Here is a 20,373-nt window from a genome sequence, read left to right on the forward strand (position 1 = left end):
TGCACCTTTCTGTCTCCTAAGGGATTTGCATTATGGCAGGCAAATAGAGAAGACAAGCCAGGGAACTATTTGCATTAGAGGGTGGCTGTTTCTGAAACTTGCCACCTGCAGGTTGAAAGCTGCTTTTCTTGGACTCCATTTAAAAAAAAAAAAAAGATACCTTATTTTTTACAATTAAAAAAAAATTCCTCTGGCTGCTATAAAGCTAAGGCAATAAAGAATGTGTGACTGCCCTCCCTCCCCCTTTTGGGACATAGCTGCAGGGGAAAATAAACAACAAGGTTTACCATTAAAAATATAGTATGGTCTGGGTATAGCCTTAGCGGGAGAACAAAAACTGAGCTTTGAGTGGACCGCGCCTTACGAACACCCCCTGCGTGCGGCTCTGGCTGCAGGTCCGCTGCCCGCGCCTGTCAGGGCCTGCCTGCGAGGCGCAGCCGGGGCAGTGCAGGGGTGAGCCATCGCCTCGCCCTGCCCGGGAGCCCACCCAGCCCACTGCGGGGCAGAGCTTTCTGTCAGCTCAGAAGAGACATAGCCATGTTCGTAGCACTCTGTCTTTGAACTAACAGGTGCTACAACCTACTATTTTGGTAGGGCCCAGACGTGTTTACACCTGGAAGCAGCTGCACCCCTTGCAGACCAAAGCTGTTTTCTGTGAAACATGGTTAAGCACAGAGAATGCAAAGTATCCTTTGCTCCCATGGTGGATTTTGTCAGGTGGGTCAGCATCCAAGTACCTCATTTACTCACAGAGATGAGGTACTGTATTGCAGCTTTCGTGGTGAAGTGTGACATCCGTGCTGAACTGCAAATGCCACAGCATTGACTGAATTAATATTCATAAATCAATAATGGACTAAATAAAAGAATTAATAATTTACGTTGAATTGATACACTGTACAGGGGAGGCGCTGAGCTTGCATAGACCCAAACTGGAACATCCACAGCAATGAGCTGCAGCACCGCGAAGAGGTAGTAGCTCCATCACAAAAGCAATTTGAACGGGTTAATGTGACACCGTGCCTTATCTCTAATCAGAGACAGCTTATTAGCCTGGTGGTAGATTAGCAGTGGTGTGGCTGCTTTGCCTCTCATTCTCTAGCTGCTGCAATTCTGGCTAGCTGAAGCACCCTGCCCGCAGCTCCCCCGTAGCACGGACACGGCCCAATATCCCTGCGGTTGTGAGAGGTCCGTCGGGGGCGTTCAACGAGTCTCTGTGAGAGCAGGAGACATTTTTACCCGTTTGGCCTTTGAATTTGAATGTCGCTAAAAGCAAAAGCCAACTATGAAGATACCTCAGCTGCTGTTTCGGGTTGGAAATGAGGAACAACCTTAAGAAAAATGGATCACTATTTTTGTAAAGGACAGCGTAGGGAACGACCATTTCCTTACAATATTATGTATCTTCCCTTGTAGTCCATGTGTGTGCTCTCCACAAATTCAGTTATCGTTAACCTAAATATAATGTTTAAAATGCTATTTACCAGTTCTATAACACTGCAATATATCATTTTTATGCATGATTTTTAAAAATATTTACATTAAAACAAATATTGTTTGAAGCTCACCCTCAGTGCAGTATGCTGGTACCTGCAAGCTGTCCAGGTCTGTTTACACGTGTTCTTTCTGTTGCCACAACTGAGGTAGAGATGGGCACAATAAACTCCAAAAGATTGAGAGAACACGGATTTGGATTTGGATATTAAATGTTTTTTAAAAGATTACTTCAAAAACAGTCATGCATGTGGCAGCAGACGGTAGCCCTTCCTTAGCTGTCTATATCCAGTCTCTTGCCAAGTTTTAAACCTTCACAAACAGTTACAGTTTTCTAAAATGTCAGCCTTCTTTTCTTTTGTCAGAGAAAATAACCAAATCAAGTTAAAGCAATTTTGTAGCTGAAATCCAGTTTGAAGTCAGGCACAGTCAGGTACTTGAGAGCCAGTGTTTGTTGAAGAATAAAATCCTCTTCCCTGCTCTTTGAATTCTCAGCCATGTTTCAGGTAGGCATTTATGACTGAAGGATTTGTCATCAGTTTTTGTCATAAGTCACCCTTGGATGAATGCATATTGTCACAAATGTTAGTATTTGTGAGATGATACCACAGAACATATTTATCATGCTGTGAAAGAAAGATGAGTAGTGTTCAGTCACCACGGGTGTTTCTGCGTCTTGTCCGTCTTTGTCATCCTGAAGTAACTTAAAGCTACAAGCAATCTTCATGTTCAATACAAGGGTAATTTGTGATATCATAGAATCATAGAATGGTTTGGATTGGAAGGGTCCTTTAAAGGCTATCTAGTCGAAACCCCCTGCAGTGGGCAGGGACACCTTCAACTAGATCAGGTTGCTCAGAGCCCCGTCCAACCTGACCTTGAATGTTTCCAGGGATGGGGCATCTACCACCTCTCTGGGCAACCTGGTCCAGTGTTTCGCCACCCTCATTGTGAAAAATTTCTTCCTTATAGTTAGTCTAAATCTACCCTTTTTTTAGTTTAAAACCATTCCCCCTTGTCCTGTTGCAACAGGCCCTGTTAAAAAGTTTGTTCCCATCTTTCTTACAAGCCCCCTTTAAGTACTGACAGGCCGCAATAAGGTCTCCCTGGAGCCTTCTCTTCTCCAGGCTGAACAACCCCAACTCTCTCAGCCTTTCTTCATAGGAGAGGCGTTCCACCCCCCTCATCATTTTCATGGCCCTCGTCTGGACCTGCTCCAACGGGTCCATGTCTGTCTTGTGCTGAGGGCTCCAGAGCTGGACGTAGTACTCAGGTGGGGTCTCACCAGAGCAGAGTAGAGGGGCAGAATCACCTCCCTTGACCTGCTGGCCACGCTTCTTCTGATGCAGCCCAGGATACGGTTGGCCTTCTGGGCTGCGAGCGCACATTGTCAGCTCATGTCCAGCTTTTCATCCACCGGTACCCCCAAGTCCTTCTTGGCAGGGCTGCTCTCAATCCCTTCATCCCCCAGCCTGTATTGATGCCGGGGGTTGCCCGCGGATGGATCTCATCAGGTCCCATGGACTTGTGCACCTTCAGGTTTCTTAGATGGTCTCGAACCTGGTCTTCTCCTACAGTGGACGGCTCTTCATTCTCCCAGTCCCTGCCTTTGCCTTTTGCGGCTTGGGCGGTGAGGCTTGAGCACTTGCCGGTGAAGACTGAAGCAAAAAAGTCATTGAGTACCTCAGCCTTCTCCATATCCTGGGTAACCAGGTCTCCCGTTTCGTTCCAGAAAGGGCTCACATTTTCCCTAGTCTTCCTTTTATCCCCGACGTACCTATAGAAGCTTTTCTTGTTGCCTTTGACGTCCCTGGCCAGATCTAATTCTATCAGGGCTTTAGCTTTCCTAACCTGATCCCTGGCTGCTGGGACAATTTTTCTGTATTCCTCCCAGGCTACCTGTCCTTGCTTCCACCCTCTGTAGGCTTCCTTTTTGTGTTTGAATTTGTCCAGGAGCTCCTTGTTCATCCATGCAGGCCTCCTGGTGTTTTTGCCTGACTTCCACTTTGTTGGGATGCATTGCTCCTGAGCTTGGAGGAGGTGATCCTTGAATATTAACCAGTTTTCTTGGGGCCTACTTCCCTCCAAGGCGTTATCCCATGGTACTCTACCAAGCAGATCCCTGAAGAGGCCAAAGTCTGCTCTCCTGAAGCCCAGGGTAGTGAGCTTGCTGTGCACCCTCCTCGGTGCCCTAAGGATCTTGAACTCCACCATTTCATGGTCACTGTGGCCAAGGCTGCCCTTGAGCTTCACTTGCCCCACCAGCAGAGAACAGCAGAGATAGATGTATTCAAAGGTGACCAAACGAAGTATCTCGTTTAATTCTGATACTCCTGTGGCAAATAGGGTATTGTGGTTTAACCCCAGCCAGCAACTAAACACCACGCAGCCGCTCGCTCACCCTCCCGCTCCGGTAGGATGGGGGAGAGAATCGGGGGGCACAAGTAGGAAAACTTGTGGGCTGAGATAAAAACAGTTTAATAATGGAAATAAACCAAAATAGAACAGTAACAATAACAATTATAACAACAACAATAACAGAATATACAAAGCAGGTGATGCACAATGCAACTGCTCACTACTCGCCGACCGTGTGTCGCAAACAGGGGGAGTCATGTCCCCCCCCCCCCAGTTTTATACGGCGCATGACATCACATGGTATAGAATACGCCATTGGCCAGCTGGGTCAACCGCCCCGGCTGTGCTCCCCCCGCCCCCAGCTTCCCCTGCACTTGGCAGAGCATGGGAGGCAGAAAAGTCCCTGGTGCAAGCACCACCCAGCAACAGCCAAAGCATCAATGGGCCATCTACGCCCCTCTCATACCAAACCCAAAACACAGCACCTCCCCCCAGCTACTGGGAAGAAAGTTAACTCTGTCCCAGCTGGAACCAGGACACACGGAAAAATGACTGAAAACTTTTGTTAAGGAGTCTGTGATTTGATTACCCACAATGTGCTTTGTATTTTGCAGCATATGAGCTGGGTGTTTACTTGAAAGCAAATGCTTTCTCCTTTCCACTACCTGTGGATAGTCCCTCCTGGTTCACACCAGAATCATCTGTTGAAAATGAAGATACATTATGAATGTTAAACCTGGTAGGCTGCAGTGCACTTTCTGCATCTGAAAACATTCCTTACTGAATCTTCATTGCTACTTGAAGTAATCATGTAAGCAGTAGGATACTGATGAAACAAATAATTCTGCAGCATTAGAGCTAAAAATAAAAACATGCCCTTTTCAGCCAAAACACACATGGTTTTCTTAGTGGAAGGAGAAGCTAACAATTGTCACCCACCTTTAGTCTGGTGACCTGGCCAGTTGAGCCATATAAATGACTGGATTGACATAGGCTGACCAGCTGTCATGCATGTTCATGACTTTTGCAGCAAGCTCATTTTCATTCTCTGGTATTCATACTGCTTATAAACAAGAAGTCTCCGGAGTTTGTTTTTTAAAAGCTTTGCTAAGATTATTTTATGATCCGTTCTCTTGTGTGGTATCTTACATCTAACAAGTCACTCTCAGCAATTGAGAAGCTTTTTCTGCATGAGCTATCATAAATCTTATGACTATAATTATCATCTTTATTGATATATTTACAAACATAGGTCCTTTTTGCTGATAATGCCAATCTGCCTCTTCCCTCCAGAGAGGGCTGTGCCTTGCCTCGCAACTGGAATGTTGCGCTGCAGTTATTGTTATAACCACAGCCTATACAGTGACGCAACTCAGCCAAATCCTGGTTGGGCTAAATTGTACCTTCTGGTCACCTGCATCGCCTGGGCACCAAGGCAATAGTGTTCTCAATATGACTAATATTTCATCCATAATCAACACACGTAGAAAAATACCTTTAGACACCAGAAGTGTTCACAGGATAATCCAAGCTGCAATTCCTTTACATTAATTAGAAGTATACTGGAAATGCATTTCGAACAGGACCTAACTTTACTTCATTGCAAAGTAAGAACATCCTCCTAAAAAAATGAACCCAGTTGAGATCTTGAGGTTTCCCATACACCGGGCCTTTCTGAAGGACTCTCCCGCGGTGGCTGGATACTGATGCTTGTAGTGACCTGGGAGTGGTCGGTGGTCGGTCCTGCCGCCACGCGTCTGGGAAAGCCTTCCTCTAGCTGCCTCGCGCAGCGCGGGAAAGCTCTGCAGAGGTTTGAGACCTCCTTTGTTCTCTGGCCGCTGAGCTTGGAGGAAATTTTCCACGGGGTTTTGTTAAGACTTTTAGCAAGAGCCGCCCAGGACTGGCTTGCTGTTGGACCTCCACAGCCTGCCCCACGCGCAGCCCTCGCTGACCCTTATCGGTAAGGCAGGCCTGCCTCGGCGAGACAAACGCTTGGGCTTAAAAGGCACATTCTTCCTTTCCTTAGAGAGGTTGCATGTGCAAAACCAGAAGATTATCACAAGAGCAGGTTTTAACAGTTGAGTTGCAAACGTGAGGCTGCGTCCAGGATTGATATTTCTGTGATCAGTTCAAGGCTGTATTAGGAAAACACAAATTAGGAAAACACAAAATTAGGAAAACTCAAAAGTCTCTGTGTGCCTGAGCGTGGATTTCATTTTCAGCTAGTTTTTGCTAAAGGACACGGTTTCTTCAGGGTGGGTTCTGTACTGGAACAAGGTTTAATCCCCAGTTGTTTCTTACCGATGCTCTGCAGAAGCGTGATGAGTTCAGCCTACCCCGCCAGGCCAACGGCTGAAATCAAGGGTGTCCTGTAAACCCACCATGCAGCTACCAGCCGAGATGGCTTCTGACCATTTGTCACCGTTGTGGAGGGCTGCAACTTCCTCAGGCGGCTGTCAGGAGCACAAGCTCTCTGGAGGGCACACATGAAGCATACAGGGTTTTTACAAAATTGCATGTAAGCAGTTAGAGTGGCACAGTGCAGCCCTGTTCTACATATGGGATAATTTTACTTAAACTACTTGCTTTGGGCCCCACAACTTCTCTGTGGCATAGCGAGGCTAACTAAATAGTTGTCCCATCGTAGTGGGTCATAACAGTAACTCCTTGTAAAACATACAGCTCAGATGCCTTGGGAGAGGAATAAAATCAGCCTTATGTAGGTCATTCCCAGGTGCCACACCTTTGCTGCTTACATTTCTCTGTCAAAGAAATGGCTTTCATTTATGTGCCTTGTGGGTCAGTTGGGAACAGCACCGGCTACTTCTTTAAGCACTTTGAGATTCACAGATAAGACGAGACATGCATACCAAGCATATCTTTAAGAGTTTCGGCCATGAATTTTCACTTTGAGATTCTCCAGCCAGAAGTAGGGTTTTGCTGAAACCAAAATGTTATATGGAAATGACCTCTTCAGTTTTAAATGTTTGATACGGAATTGTTTTGGGAAGTGGGCTGAAATGAAAATGGTGGTCTCCTATCAACATTTTCAACTTTTCCTATTGTCTTGATACAAAATGCCAATTATTATTTTTCTGAGTTTTGTTTTGCAAGTTGTTTTGTCTTTCTATTGCAAATCAGAACAGAAATTAATTTTCAAGTATCAGGATTCATCTAAATTCCTTTTTCATGGTAAGTTCTGCTTATTTCTTGTCCTATGGGATTGCTAACACAAAGAGAGCTTAAAAATAGGCTATTTACTGGAAAGGGATTGTAACAGTCACACGTCAGCTCCCCAATTATATGCCTTCATGTGTATTCAAGACAGTGACAGTCAACTAACGCACTTTAATCCGTGATCATTTCCCAGGGCAGCACACTGGAGGACAGGAGTTAGCTGGGACAGGAGTTAGCTGGCTTTGAGGCTCATGGTTTCGTGTGAGTGCTCACTCCAAACCTTTCTGGACCCTCTCAAACTCAGTGAACACTGATTTCCGTGTCCCCTTGATACTTAGCAATTTTTAATACTTTTAAAATATACTGTATTCACAAAGATCTCTGTGGAAAATAGTATGTGTTGCCCACATTCCCATAAATAAATAAAAAGCAGTAGTCATACTAATCCTTCTAGTAAATATTATCCGATCCTGCAAAGATGAACCCATGAGGAATATAATTCATGGAAACATTTATATTTATTAATTATACTATACAATGCATATTGCTTATAATGCATTATTATTTATATTGTTTATAGTTATAATATATATTATAAAGCTCTAGATATGCCTGCATGTTTTCCATGACAGTCTTCATTATAAATTCAGCCTTATTAAATTTAGGTATTCAAAAACCATAATAAAAAAACCTTTGGATTATTCTGACAACTCCAAGTAATTTAAATATAATTTTATAGAGGCAAAATTTGAGGGCATTGGCTTTTTGCCTGGAATTTCTGGATGTCGAGCTCCATAGCTGGAGCAGCTTGGCCCACACTTTGGACACCAGGAAATCCCAGACAAAAGGCTGCTTACTGTACCAGCGCAGACCCGCGTCGTGGGTGCATTGGACGTCGCTGCACATGCGCAGCAAAATCAACACATTCTTGGTCAATGGGATCTACACATATAACCTGCTGCACCCGTGCAGTAACACTGACGTATCCCAGCTGCTGTGAACTCATTGCGCATGGATTTCGCTACTCCTGTACAGACACCTGTTGTGTTCAGAAACTCAGCATCCCTATTTTTGGCAAACATAGCCTCCAGATTTGATTATACTTTATTCTGGTTGTGACTATCATCTCCCAAGTTCATTTTAAAATTTGTGCAGCTTCACCTACTGGCACTGAAAACCCTGTTTTTTCAGGGTGCTGTTCCGTATTGCCAGTAACCTCCACTGCCCTGCGTTGCGGGACCAGTACCTCAGCTCTCTCGGCTGTTGTGCACCTCCTAAAGCATTTTGGTTTCCATTGATATATGTGCTTGGTTCATCGTTAATTTTTAAGTGTTCAATGATCTCAGCAACTCTTTTTTCTGTGTGTGTCACCTTTCCTTTTAGTACGTGGGTGTTTTTGTTTCTATAGTGCTTATCACCGCAACAACCCCCGCCCTCCCAAAAAAATTACCTTGGATGATCTGTTACTACACTGTCTTGATTTATATATGTATTCTAGGTCCAAAAGTCCTTAGATGCAGGATATAAAAGTCAGGTGAATACCTCTTAAGAATTGTACCTTGTCAAGGAATTGTCTAAAAAATGACTCACTTGTTACGTCAACTAAAAATACAAAATCCCAGTGGGGTGTGGCAGCTGTTTCCCATATCCATGAGATTTAATCATTAATCATCCCATTCAGGTCATTTAGCCTTCCCTAGCACCTAGTCATACATGGTTTTGATTGCTCGTAACTCCCTCTGAGACGAGAGCCAAGTGTACTCGGATTCTCCCGAACTGCTCTCTCCTCTCCAGGGCTGGGTTAGAAGGAGCTACCCTGCAGCCTGCACCTTGCTGGAGCTGCTCAGGGGATTTTAGTGAGCGCAGAATTAGGCTGCAGCTGACTGGAAAATGAAGTTGCCTCCTGGACATATAAGGTCTTTAACTTTGTTTTACTAACCCGACACTTCACGGACACTGATATTCACGTTAAGAGATGTAAAGAATGGCTATATTTGCTTGAGTTTATGAAATGAATCTGTGAACCAGAAACAACACCAAGTTTCTACAACCGTCAGTTAAAACAGTTTTAATTAAGCCACCACATTTGAAAGGAGTGCCACATACATTAGTATCACTTGAGAGTAATTAATGACTATTTGCAATAGCTTTCTCCCAAACATCTTAATTGTGTAACATGCTGGTTATGCTTCCACCCCTCCCAGTACATTCAGAGCCAAGTTTATTTTACACTTGTGCTTTTTTGACAAGTTATGACAATGCTTACAAAAAAAACATACAAAAGATTTAAGTTATGCTAAACCCTATTACCAAGCCATTCTCCCTCTCATTAGGAAGGTTGTCCATTTTCTTAGGTCTTTTCTTCTTCTCAGCTTTAGCTGTGCAAGGTTCTTCCATACTTGGGATTCTCTTCTGTGTTATGAATTCACTAGAAAGTAGGTACTATTGTTACTCATGATACAGGTAAGTCTACAGATTATTCCCCACCAGCCAGTACTGTACAGAAAAAAGAAAAAAAAAAAAAAAAAGACACATTTGTCACAGGATTCTCTTCTTCAGCAAGAATCATAAATACAGTCGATTGTATATGCCACGACTGAGCTTGTAACACAGTTCTGAAAGTCTGCAGATGTTTACATTCTGTAAAGTTATAAAATACAGGCCTGGAAGGGACCTTCATAAGTCACCTGGCCTTTCCAAAACACAATCACATGCAATACACAGAATTACCAAATTAAAAAAGGTGTTACGAAACAGAAAGCTATACAACATATAATACAAGATGTATTGAGCATTGAAGCAGCTTAGTTCTAAATGACTTTAGCTTTACAGTATGCTGGTTAATGCTTTATAAGTTCTATTTTGTACATGTGCATGAACACATATACCCACACACTCACCCTCTCCCAAGTACTGGGTTCATGATAGTAAGTCCCCAGCTGCTCCTTACACTGAGTAACGCCCAGCATTTGCTTTCCACCCTACCTGTACCCCCCCTCAGAAATCTGTCTCTGCTAGAGCTACTTCCCCCATAGCTGGAAGAGGAGCTCCACAAATGAGCCTCTTCCTTCTTCTTCCTCATCTGAAGAAAGCTCTGACAAAGATTACAGACCATAATTACATCTGCTGTAAGCTGCTGCAGGTCCATGACCAACACAGACACGGCTCTGCCTCGCTGGAATACTTATTTGGAATCGCTGGCTCCAGAAACACAAGCTAGGAGCCAGCCAGATTACTCCCCGAGACGGGTGTCTGTATGAAGTTTGCATACGAAAACTGCTCACAGGACTGCTTTTCTATTTTTACCTGTTATCTATTTTACCTGGGATAACAGGTAAAAATAGACTCACAAAGCATCCCCAAGTTTACTAAACTCTGGAGTACTTACAGTGTGCTTTAGAAACTTTTGGAGGTTTTCAACACCTTACGCTAAGATTTCCCTCCAAAGCACGGCTGATAATTAAAACACTGCAGTTTTAAGAAGGTAGACATAAAGAACAGTGTATGTTTCTACTCAAAGGTACTTTCTAAATCAGCATCCCTCACATACCATGTAAAAATGTATGTAGTTTAACATCTGAAGGTTTATTGATTCTCTCTGTGACAATGTATATTAAGTTATATGTGGCTCCATCACAAGTCCTGCAGTGGCCACAAAAACACCAGTAAAGCGTTACATTAGCCACTGTTACACACACCAGCTCCATGCTTTAGAGATCTCTGTCCAACAGCACCAATTGGTGGAAAATAAATTTTAATTTTATTTTCCCCTTAATTCAAATAGCTAATACTCAACAGTAGTCCAGTAACAGGAATGAGAAGAGATTCTTAGGCAGCAGGTGACTGCAATAGTCTCAGGGAAGTTCCTTCCTTGGGACTGACTTTGGCAGAAGAAAAAGCATTCTTTGGAAGGTTGTTTTTTCTCTAGTTCCATTTAAGGCAATTTTGTCAGAGGTGGAAACAAAATAACTTGCAAGCTCCTCTAATGGGTTGTTTAAAATCTCTCCTCTTCCTTTCTAGGCTTGAAACACTACATCTTTATTCATAAGCAAATGTTTGAATAAAATAAGGATGACTCAATTAGTTGGGAGGGGAAGGAGCAAGTAAACCACCCAAACAGAATCGACGTGAGAATACGTTAAATAATACTTTAGGTAAAAACTATTTGCTTAAAGATGCCAATGTTTTTACTAATTTATTGCCAGGGCTAGTAAGAAATATTCTGGAGAAATAGGGTGGGTTTTTTCAGTCTCCTATAATCGCACCAAATTTACATCAGAGGTGCTCCTCTGTTGTTTTGACAGCTGATTGTACTTGGATTTAATCTTTCAATTTAAGTATGGTGCTCTCTCTGGGGAGGAGTAGTAATAGGTAGGCTTGATGTTTCCCAGGACTTCATCTTCCCAGTTGGGGAGGCAGCAGAAGAAGAAAGCGCAACCTATTACAACCACCGTGCTGGCCCAGCCAAAGCCATAGGCCCAGCTGAACATGTTATCTCCCATCAGTGGAATTTCTTCCGTGAATTTCACTGGGTAGATGACCAAGCCTATGATCTGGAATGCAGCTAGAGAGAGAGAGAAAGAAAGAAAAGCAGGAGTAAATGACAATGAATGACATTACGTTTCCCACTAAAAAAGGTAGCTAGAGATAACTGCATATCCTTTTAAGGATTAGCTTCAGTCCTACAACCAAATCTGCATTCTTGCAGAGGTACGTGACTCCTGGCCAAGGCAGATCCCCACGCCTATCTGGCTGCAGCAGCTGCAGCTGACACTGCCAGGTTGCTAAGGCACTCACCTGCATGCCGCAACCAGCCCTGTCCTACAGCCAGGCACCGTCATCCCTGCGGAGCCAGTTACCTGCCGCTTGTACCATAGCCCCGTCGCTCCGCCTCCCCTCGGGAAGGTGGGAAGCACCCAGGGCTCTCAGCTCCTAAGTCTTAGCACGTGACACCCAGGGTCAAAGGCGTTGGTTGCCCCTGTACGCTGCTTTTGGGAAAGCGCTAACTGAGTCATAAACCAGACAAAGACAGCTTATTTCGTAAGGGAAGCTCCATCTAGCATGTTTTTCTGCCGATGCCTGCTTTACATCTAAAATAACCTTGTCTTTGTGCCCAGCCTTACCAACAACAAAGAGCAAGCCTCCAATTCCTCGCACAAAGTTGAAGCGGAGTATCTCGATCGAGAACGCGATGACTGCGAGGGCGAAACAGATGACCAGGATCACAAAGCCAACGAGGTACGTGGCAGCTGCTGCTCTCCCCCATCCTTGAAGAGAAAACAAGAAAGATGTTACATACAGCAGTGCACTGAACTGTAGTGTAGGCCATTGCAGGTCTTTGGTTTCCTTTAATCATTTTTTGTTGAAATCCTTTACTGAAAGAAGCATGCCCTATGAAAAATGCAATACTGGATGCCTCCAAAGTGCGCAGCTGCAGAGCACCATTGTTGGTGGAGCAGCAGAGAACTCTCTGCCCGCTAACTGTAGTGCAGCATGGCTGACCTCCAAACTCCGTATCTGTAAGAGACCCACAGACATCAGAGCAGATAAGGCACACAATCACTGAGATGTTCCTGTTCGACATGCAAGTTTACAAAACCACTTCCATGCATGGGAAGTATGAGAGCAGACAAGGGGGTACCACCACAGGAGGTAACTGCTGGGAAATAATAGTGCTGTCAGCATGCAGCTTCTTGGCTGTTTGTTTATGACAAGAATAATGCATGTGGAGCAAAATTAGCATGACCAAAAAGAAATACATTTGGAACAGCTGAAGTGAGAGATGACAAAGAGAAAGCTCTGGAAGATAAATACCTATTCACAGCTGAAAAAATTTAGAAACAGCTAAAATGTAGCAGGTGGAGGAGAAACAGCAGAATCTGAGGTAAGGTGGAAGAGTCCTCTTTGAATCATTACTTTGACATTTGATGGGACGCGGTGGTGCAGATTCTTAGGATCAAGCAACTGCAGGCTGGAGAGGTTCAGGCACGAAGCAAGTGGCCTTGTCCCAGTAAAGCAGCACCAGCGCCCAGAACTCACCCACCACAGGCCAGGGCTGGGGCAACAAAGGTAAGAAAACCTCCCAGAAAAACAGCTGGGAATTCCCCTTTCGCAGTAACATGGGCTTATGAAAAGGCCCTCATTATGGCCAGACCCTGTCCTCTTTAGAAACCAAGCAGGAGTTCAGGTGAGCCCAATGCGAACAACAACAAGCAAAGGTGTTCCTGCCCTGCAGGCAGGATACCTGCCCACACGGGCTAAACCCTACCAGTCAGGGCTTTGTTTTCTGGTCAGCTGTCATCACAGCTCACTTTCCACGTCTGCATAACGTGGGTTTCTACTTTCACATGTTCAGACAGAGGTAGGGCCAGATCCCGAGCTCCCTCTAACGTAGGAATAAAAAGAGCGTTGAGATCTAGGTCAGAGCATTTTTTAAAAAAAAAAAAAAAAAATGTTTCATCAGAGCTGTCTGTTCCAACACAGCTGAAGCGACCCTGGAGACACCCTGCTTTCAACGTAGCCTCTGTTCTTTCCGTGCAAAAACTAAGAGGAAAAAGATGGTGCGACAGAGAACCTTTTCCTAAAGAGTTAAAATCCTCCACCTGAACTCACGTACTCTGCGAGTTACATAAATGGGGAAAATCTAGTAATTTGAGACAGAGAATGCGGTAAAACTATCTCAGACACCTCTACTATGTACATCCATTTACTCTCTGAAAGCAAAGCATTGTTTTACAGCTATTTTCATTAGATCAGTCTGAACTGGTTTCTTTCCCCTCTATTCCAATAGCAAAAGTGAAATACAGCAGCCATCCGTCAGCCAGATCTCGGCCCAAAACCCGCATCCACCACCGCCGCCACCTGAAGACAGTCACGCTAGCATAGAAAGGGTAAGGAAAAGGCTCTTCTTTCCCATCTCCCTTCTTGGAGCTACTCAAGACAGCAAAAACTTTTCAAACTAGTTCTCCTTCAGCCAGTTGTGCGTGTTTTATAACCTTTCACTACAAGAGTGCTGCGGGGTGAGGAGGGAGGGAGGGAGGGAGGACAACCAGTGAGCGTCTGGAGATTACGTCAGCGGTCCAATAAAATCTTTTCATACAAAATATTCTCTGATGTACCTAATGCAGGTACTGGATATTGTCTCCACAATAGGATCTATTTAGGGATAACTAATATAAAGGGATATTTAACTATTGCACACAGCCAGCCCAGGAAAAGTGATTCAGGCTAAATGACCTAGGAATGCTACTTATCGTATTTGCCCTATTAAGAAAAAAAGCACAAGAAGAAGGAACAGTTATCAAAGTACATTCTGTTTCAGATACATTACATATGCTGGCACAGTGCAGGAAGCCAAGTCTGGCATCTGCCTGATAAAATTTAGGTTGCAAACTCAAACACCTGCAGGTTAGACACCTTGAGGTTTGGTGCAACACAAACATGACTGGAGAAGATACGAGCCAGAAAGCCCCCAGTGCTCTCTCTGCTATTTCCATATCCTCTGTGCTTACTTTACAAGCGTAACAAGTTTTTGGATACAGGTCGGCTCTGCTCCCAGTGATTTATTTTCTCGTGTCTGGTGATATGAAAGTGACAATACATGTAGCTGTAGGAGATGTCTCATCAGGAAGATTAATATCAAGCCCAGCTTTGTTTCAGGTCTTCAGAAAGAGGGCAGTAGTAAACACCACCATTATGAAATTAAGTGGGTTTTGTGCTCACGTGTGACAGAGCTCAGTGCTGGTGACCCTGTACCTTCCTCTCCTTCTTCTGCTGGATTATCTTCTCCAGCAGCAGTTATCAGTGGGTTGATACTGATAAGACCGAGTCATAGGTGCTGTCCACGGCGCTGGATGGGTCTACTCTGGGCTTGCCTAGACAACAGCCACCGAATGGCCAGCCTGCCACATGAGCACCGGTGGGAGTCACAGGAAGAGCAGCGAAAAGCCCTGGACTTGGATATATACACAGTGTAAGAGAAATCTCAAAAAATTAACCGGAAGTCTTTTAGTAAGTGACTGATGGAAGAGTTTGGGGTGGGAGGCTGCACCCTTACTGAGCGTAGGGTGCAGCCCTGGCACGCTCCTTTCCCACACTGACTGTTGCTACCCCCACCAACGGGGAGAGCTTTCAGCGGAGGGGCTGCTGCAGGGCTCCGACCGAAATTGATGTTTCTCCATGCGGGATCCCCCTCATCCCCATACCTATCAAGTCAGGCTTTCCCGGCTCCTTCTCCTCCCAGAGACTCCTGAGAGCCGACTGATCCCCCGCAGGCACCCAGCTCTCCTGTCTCCATCTACAAGATCCTCCGCCTACGGCTCCCGGCTGCCAGGAGGGGAGAGGTGCGGGTTTACACTCTCACTGTTTGCTGCCTTCAGAGCTGGAGAGACCTACTCATGCTCAGAGCATCTGTCTTTGATCAGCCCCAGTTTCTACCTGGTTTGTGCTCCAAAGTACCTTGTAATCATGAGATATTTAGCCAGAATTTAAGTTTTCCATAAAAACAGAAAATTCTCAGGTCCCTTCATTTGGAAGGGAGGGTATTTCAAAATAGGCATAAACATGATGTCTGTTTATGAAATCAAAAAATAACGCCACAGTAATTTGGGGCTGCGTAAATAGGAGAGCAAAAGAATAGAAGAGCAGAAGAACAGTTGGAGGTATTAGCATTCCCCAAGTCAGCTTCACCTCAAAGAAGAGTTGAGTTCTTTACATCTAAACAGCAGAAAAGTATTTATCAATTAGGTGGTGTTAAAAGAACATTAAAAAAAACCTGTTCAGAGGCTGAAGGTCTATAATTATTAGGAAGGATTAAAAGTTTTATTATATACCTTGATTAATGATGACTATAAAAGGAACTAAGCTGCAAATGTTATCATGCAAATAGTATGAGGCGTCGGGATTATTTAAAGTTAGTGATGAGCATCAGTAATACGATGAAATTAAAAAAAAAAAGCAACAGAGCCTTAGTGTTAGCTGTATTTCTTAATTTCATTTGGTTGTGCCTCAGCTTTAACAGGGAAGACATGGAAGCTCTACAGCGCACGACATTTAAATATAGATTTCCCTTTAGAAATGAATAAAAGGACTGGGAAAATAGTCTAGCAGGAAGATGAACTACTACATGATTTGGAGTAACAAGCCTTTCTCACCTTTGTTCACTTCTTTACAAAAGCAGAAGCTAGTTTGTTAGCTTGTGAATAACTGGAATCTTAAGGTAGAAGTTTCTACCATGACATGCATAGATGAGACATGTTTTTACACTATAGTATTTTTCTGTAATATAAATCGCAGTAGCAATTTCTGTTTGGCCTTGAGAGCTCATAACACAGAATGCCCCAAAAATATGCTTTTGTTGACAAAACAAAGGAGCAGTGGACTGCGAGCAAGAGAGCACTGTCAGAAAAATGGTCTTGCTCACATGATGTGCGAACTTCCATGGCAGCACAACTGGTGAAGGAAAGCTATATGCATACCCACCACGAGCACAGGACAGCCCAGAATCGAAGGTTTGCCAGGAGAGCTGGTTGGGAATTAATACTGGGAATCACAGCTCTGTTTTCCTTTTAGGAGTGCAGGAAAAGTGATTGCTATACTACCAAACCATTAAATAAAAGCCCACTAGTACAAACTCAGCTTCAGCCACTTGGCTCTGCCAGGAGCTCAGGAGTGGCACAATCCTATATATTTCCAACTTGTAACGCCCGCGGGTTGCTAGCCGGGGAAGTGCGCCTGCCTGGGGGCCAGCAAAGCCCACTGGCAGGGACGCCAGCCTCGCCTGCTCGCTGGGATCTTTTACTAGGGACTTTCAGTAAGTGTCTCCTGAGTGTTGACAGGGACACCAACTGCTACACCTCTCCCATTAGCATTTTCCGAGTGCCTGCACTCGGCTGACACTATAAACTAAGTTAGTTTGTCTTGAATACATCCTGGCATCATAAATCAGACAGAAGCATTCCTGAAAAGAGGCGTACTGAAAAGATAAGCGTACCTGTAACATTCCTCCTTTATTTACCCGGCCCCTCAGTGAAGTCGACACATGCACTCAGCTTCACCAATAATCTGTGGTATCAAAGTCCATGCCTCTAGGGACGCAGCTACAGTGGCACAGCCGCAGTGAAACATGATTCACAAAGGCTGGGCTCCTACTACTAGGTTCCACCTTTTTTTTTTTTTAACTTTCCTTTTTTTTGGCACTTACTAAGGATCCAGATGAATGCTTCCCTTTTTCTAGGTCGGCTGTTGTGTACTTAATGAATACCAACTGGCTGTTAGGAATATAAGAAAGAGTTAACCTCCATGGGATCACCTTTACTGCACACATACACACCCACCTTTTATAGTGATAATTCAAAGCGAAGTCGCTGGGAGCAGCAGTTCAGAACCAGGAGGACACAGCCACCCACAAATACTGCTCCTAAACTTACAGCCTCATCACTACAAAGACAACCACCCTCTCCAAGTAACCATATTGCAAACGATCCTTGTCATATTTGATGGCTTACTGATATGTTTTAAACACACAGTCAACAGTTTAATTCTGCAATGGTCCAGTCTAAGTCATCTTGAGTCATATTATAGTGCAGTACAGCAGCTCTGCATTGCAACATTTTGATAATACACAGACGCTGCCAGCCAGGTACTTCCCAGACACAAACCAGTATAGAGCTCTAAACAAAACCCTTCCCCGCCTCCCTACCAAATGACATCCCACTCTTCTTTTTCCCTTTCCACTTCTTCCCTCTCATGTGGCATTTGCAAATGTGCATTAAGAAGCAATGCAGTTTAGGAGACATTCTTATCTGCAAATCTTTGTTTGTCTGTTCCTGCCCCTTCTTCCCCCATTCAAAATAAGTGACTCGCCTGCTTCTTCTCTTCCTCTTCTTAGTACGCATGCCGCAGCTCAATTAAGAAACTGTCTAATAGAAAGCCCCATTAATGGGGATCCACTCTGAAGTTTTCGTTTCATCAGGAGAGGCACAGGATGGTTAGTGCATAGTAGTTATTGTATGCAAAACACAAGTTATGCATCTCAATTAATTAACTTTTATTTTCCTGCAGCAGTGCTGTAAATGCCTGCTAGGCATTTTTTCCTTTGTGAATGCCCTCACCTATTTTAAGCCTAATTGCATTAGCATAGCAAAAAGGAAACAAAATAAATCAAACCTGAACTCGTATGTTACATGCTGTCTCTAGATGCAAATAGTATTTGAGTAGACAGTGGCATTGATGTCATGAAAATTAGAGAAGAGGCGAAGTCAAGTTGGTCTAAATAAGCCAAGCATTTAAATAAATTTGGTTTAAATAAGCTGAGGCTTAAATAAGCGAATTCAAGGATACTATTCCTCTTCGACAGCTTGTTAACTAGAAGAAACAGCAGAAGGTTGCTTTTGCCCCACAACGTTCTGAGCTGACGCAAAGCACACACCCATCAGTGCTCAGGGACGTGAGAAGCAGTGTCACTACAGGAGAAAGCAAATTTCAGCAGCTCTGCTCTATTAGCACTTCTTCCCTGTGCAATGCAAACTTCAGCAACTCTGCGCTAGCTTTTCTTCTTTGTCTAATGGGGGGAGACTGATATTTTTGTCACACGAGCCAGATTTCTTCCACCTGCAGTCATCACCGGGCTGAGAAATGAAGCCACCGCTCTTGCAATATATTCAAGATTTAGCTTACACACGAGTGTTGCAACGGAAAGCTTCTGGAAGTCAGTCCTCCGTGCTCGGTCGGCAAGGGATCTGCGAGGGGCAGCAGTCCCGGCTCTCCCAGCTGAAACACACCCTCCCAGCTTCCCAGTCCCCAAAGCACCCTCGTCCAGGATCTTAAGGCGGGTCTGCTTATTTGTCCAGAAGTATTTTGTTTGAGGGAAAAGCAGATGTAATCAAACCCATGTGTTCTAGCAAAAAACAAAAAGTTCCCCAAAAACCCAGAAACTGGGAGTGTGCGGTAAGAATATTACACTGGCGATGCCAGATATAAAAGCAGCTCAGCAAGTTAAAACAGAGGCACAGTTATCCCGATTTAGGCCCCAGTGCAATAGAGAGGTATATTCAGGAAACAGCATTTTTTCCATCTGCAAACCCACATCAGGCAATTTTAAGCTGCAGGTCAGGAGGCATCTGAATATCTGAGTTCCCTTGGCTGAGGCAGGGTTAAATTAAGGTGCTCTCTCCCTGCAGAGGGCTGGGGGAAGGCAGTTTTGCCATCATCCAGGTGTGGCTCTGCATAGGACGCCCTGCGTGAAGGTTTCCATGCTCACCATCTGACCAGCGTGGCCACCGGCATGGGGAAGGGGAGCTGGCCAGTGCCGGGCAAGGCTGCCGGGACAGCAGCCTGCAGATCACTGACAGAAAGCAATCTGGAGAGCTGAAGGGTCTTGTGGCCAGCTGGCTCTCTTACTTTGGTTGTAAAATGACGTTTTTAAAAAAAAAAACCCAACAACACTCTGACTTCTCAACATTGTACCGATAGAAAAAATTGCCCTGAAGCAGTCTGGACCTGTATCTCTTTGCTGGTTTAAGCCCTGAAACAGCATTAGTACTGGTTCTGCAAGGGAAACCCAATCCCAGAAAGTAGCCGCTCCACAAGAGCGGTGGGGAGACTGGCGTTAGCACCCACCGCACCCGCTGCTTTCCAGCCGCTGCCCCTGGGTGCGGCTGGTGGCAGGGGCCGGGGTCCCACCGAGGGGAGGGCGGGGGGCTCCCCACTTACCGTAGTCCATGAGGGATTCGCAGCTCCAGTTGAGGTCACCCTGGCCCCGCGTGCAGCTCTCCCACAGCGACGCTTGCTGCACGTAGGGCTCCGACTCCGACTCCAGCCAGCCCCTGCCCGCCAAGGCGATGATGCCCATGATGATGGCCAGGCCCAGCAGCAGGGGCAGGAGCCACCTGCACCGCCAGCAGGCGAGGCCGCACACCACCATCCTGCCCGGCCGGCGGGGGCACCCAGCGAGCCCGAGCGTCGCGGGTGGGGTGTGACAGGGACGCTCCGCCGGGACGGGAGACTGCGTGCGTGTCGGTCCGAGCGGCTTTTTAAGGCGCCGGGGGAGGAGGGAGTCCCACCCACATTCCTCTGACTAAGCCTGGCGGCGGCCGCAACCGGTGGGGCCGGCGGGGAGGCGAGGCGAGGCGAGGCGAGGCGGGAGCGCGGGGCCGGGCCCCGCTCCTCGCTCTGCCCCGGCTGCCCGCCGGCCCCGCGGACCTCCCGTCCCTTCCTCGCGTGTCCTCCCCGGGCTCGGCCTTGCGCTTAACCCCTTGCTGGCTGCCACCCTCCCGCCTCCGGACCCGCTGCTCCGTCGTGGCCTCGTCACCGCAAAACGTAACCACAGCAGAAAGTTTAGGTTCT

General features: G+C 45.5%; 1 protein-coding gene across 1 annotated transcript; it reads right to left on the reverse strand.

The window, feature by feature from the left end:
* Positions 1–9,081: 9,081 nt before the first annotated feature.
* Positions 9,082–20,044, reverse strand: LOC142081387 (p53 apoptosis effector related to PMP-22-like). The gene is made up of 3 exons (XM_075148117.1): positions 19,741–20,044; positions 12,153–12,296; positions 9,082–11,593 (listed from the first exon to the last, which is right to left on the reverse strand). The coding sequence occupies exons 1-3, from the start codon at positions 19,949–19,951 to the stop codon at positions 11,358–11,360; spliced, it is 591 nt and encodes a 196-aa protein (XP_075004218.1). The 5' UTR covers positions 19,952–20,044; the 3' UTR covers positions 9,082–11,357.
* Between the last annotated feature and the right edge of the window lie 329 nt (positions 20,045–20,373).

This window comes from Calonectris borealis, chromosome 3 (genome assembly GCF_964195595.1).
Source record: "Calonectris borealis chromosome 3, bCalBor7.hap1.2, whole genome shotgun sequence".
Lineage (NCBI taxonomy): Eukaryota > Metazoa > Chordata > Aves > Procellariiformes > Procellariidae > Calonectris > Calonectris borealis.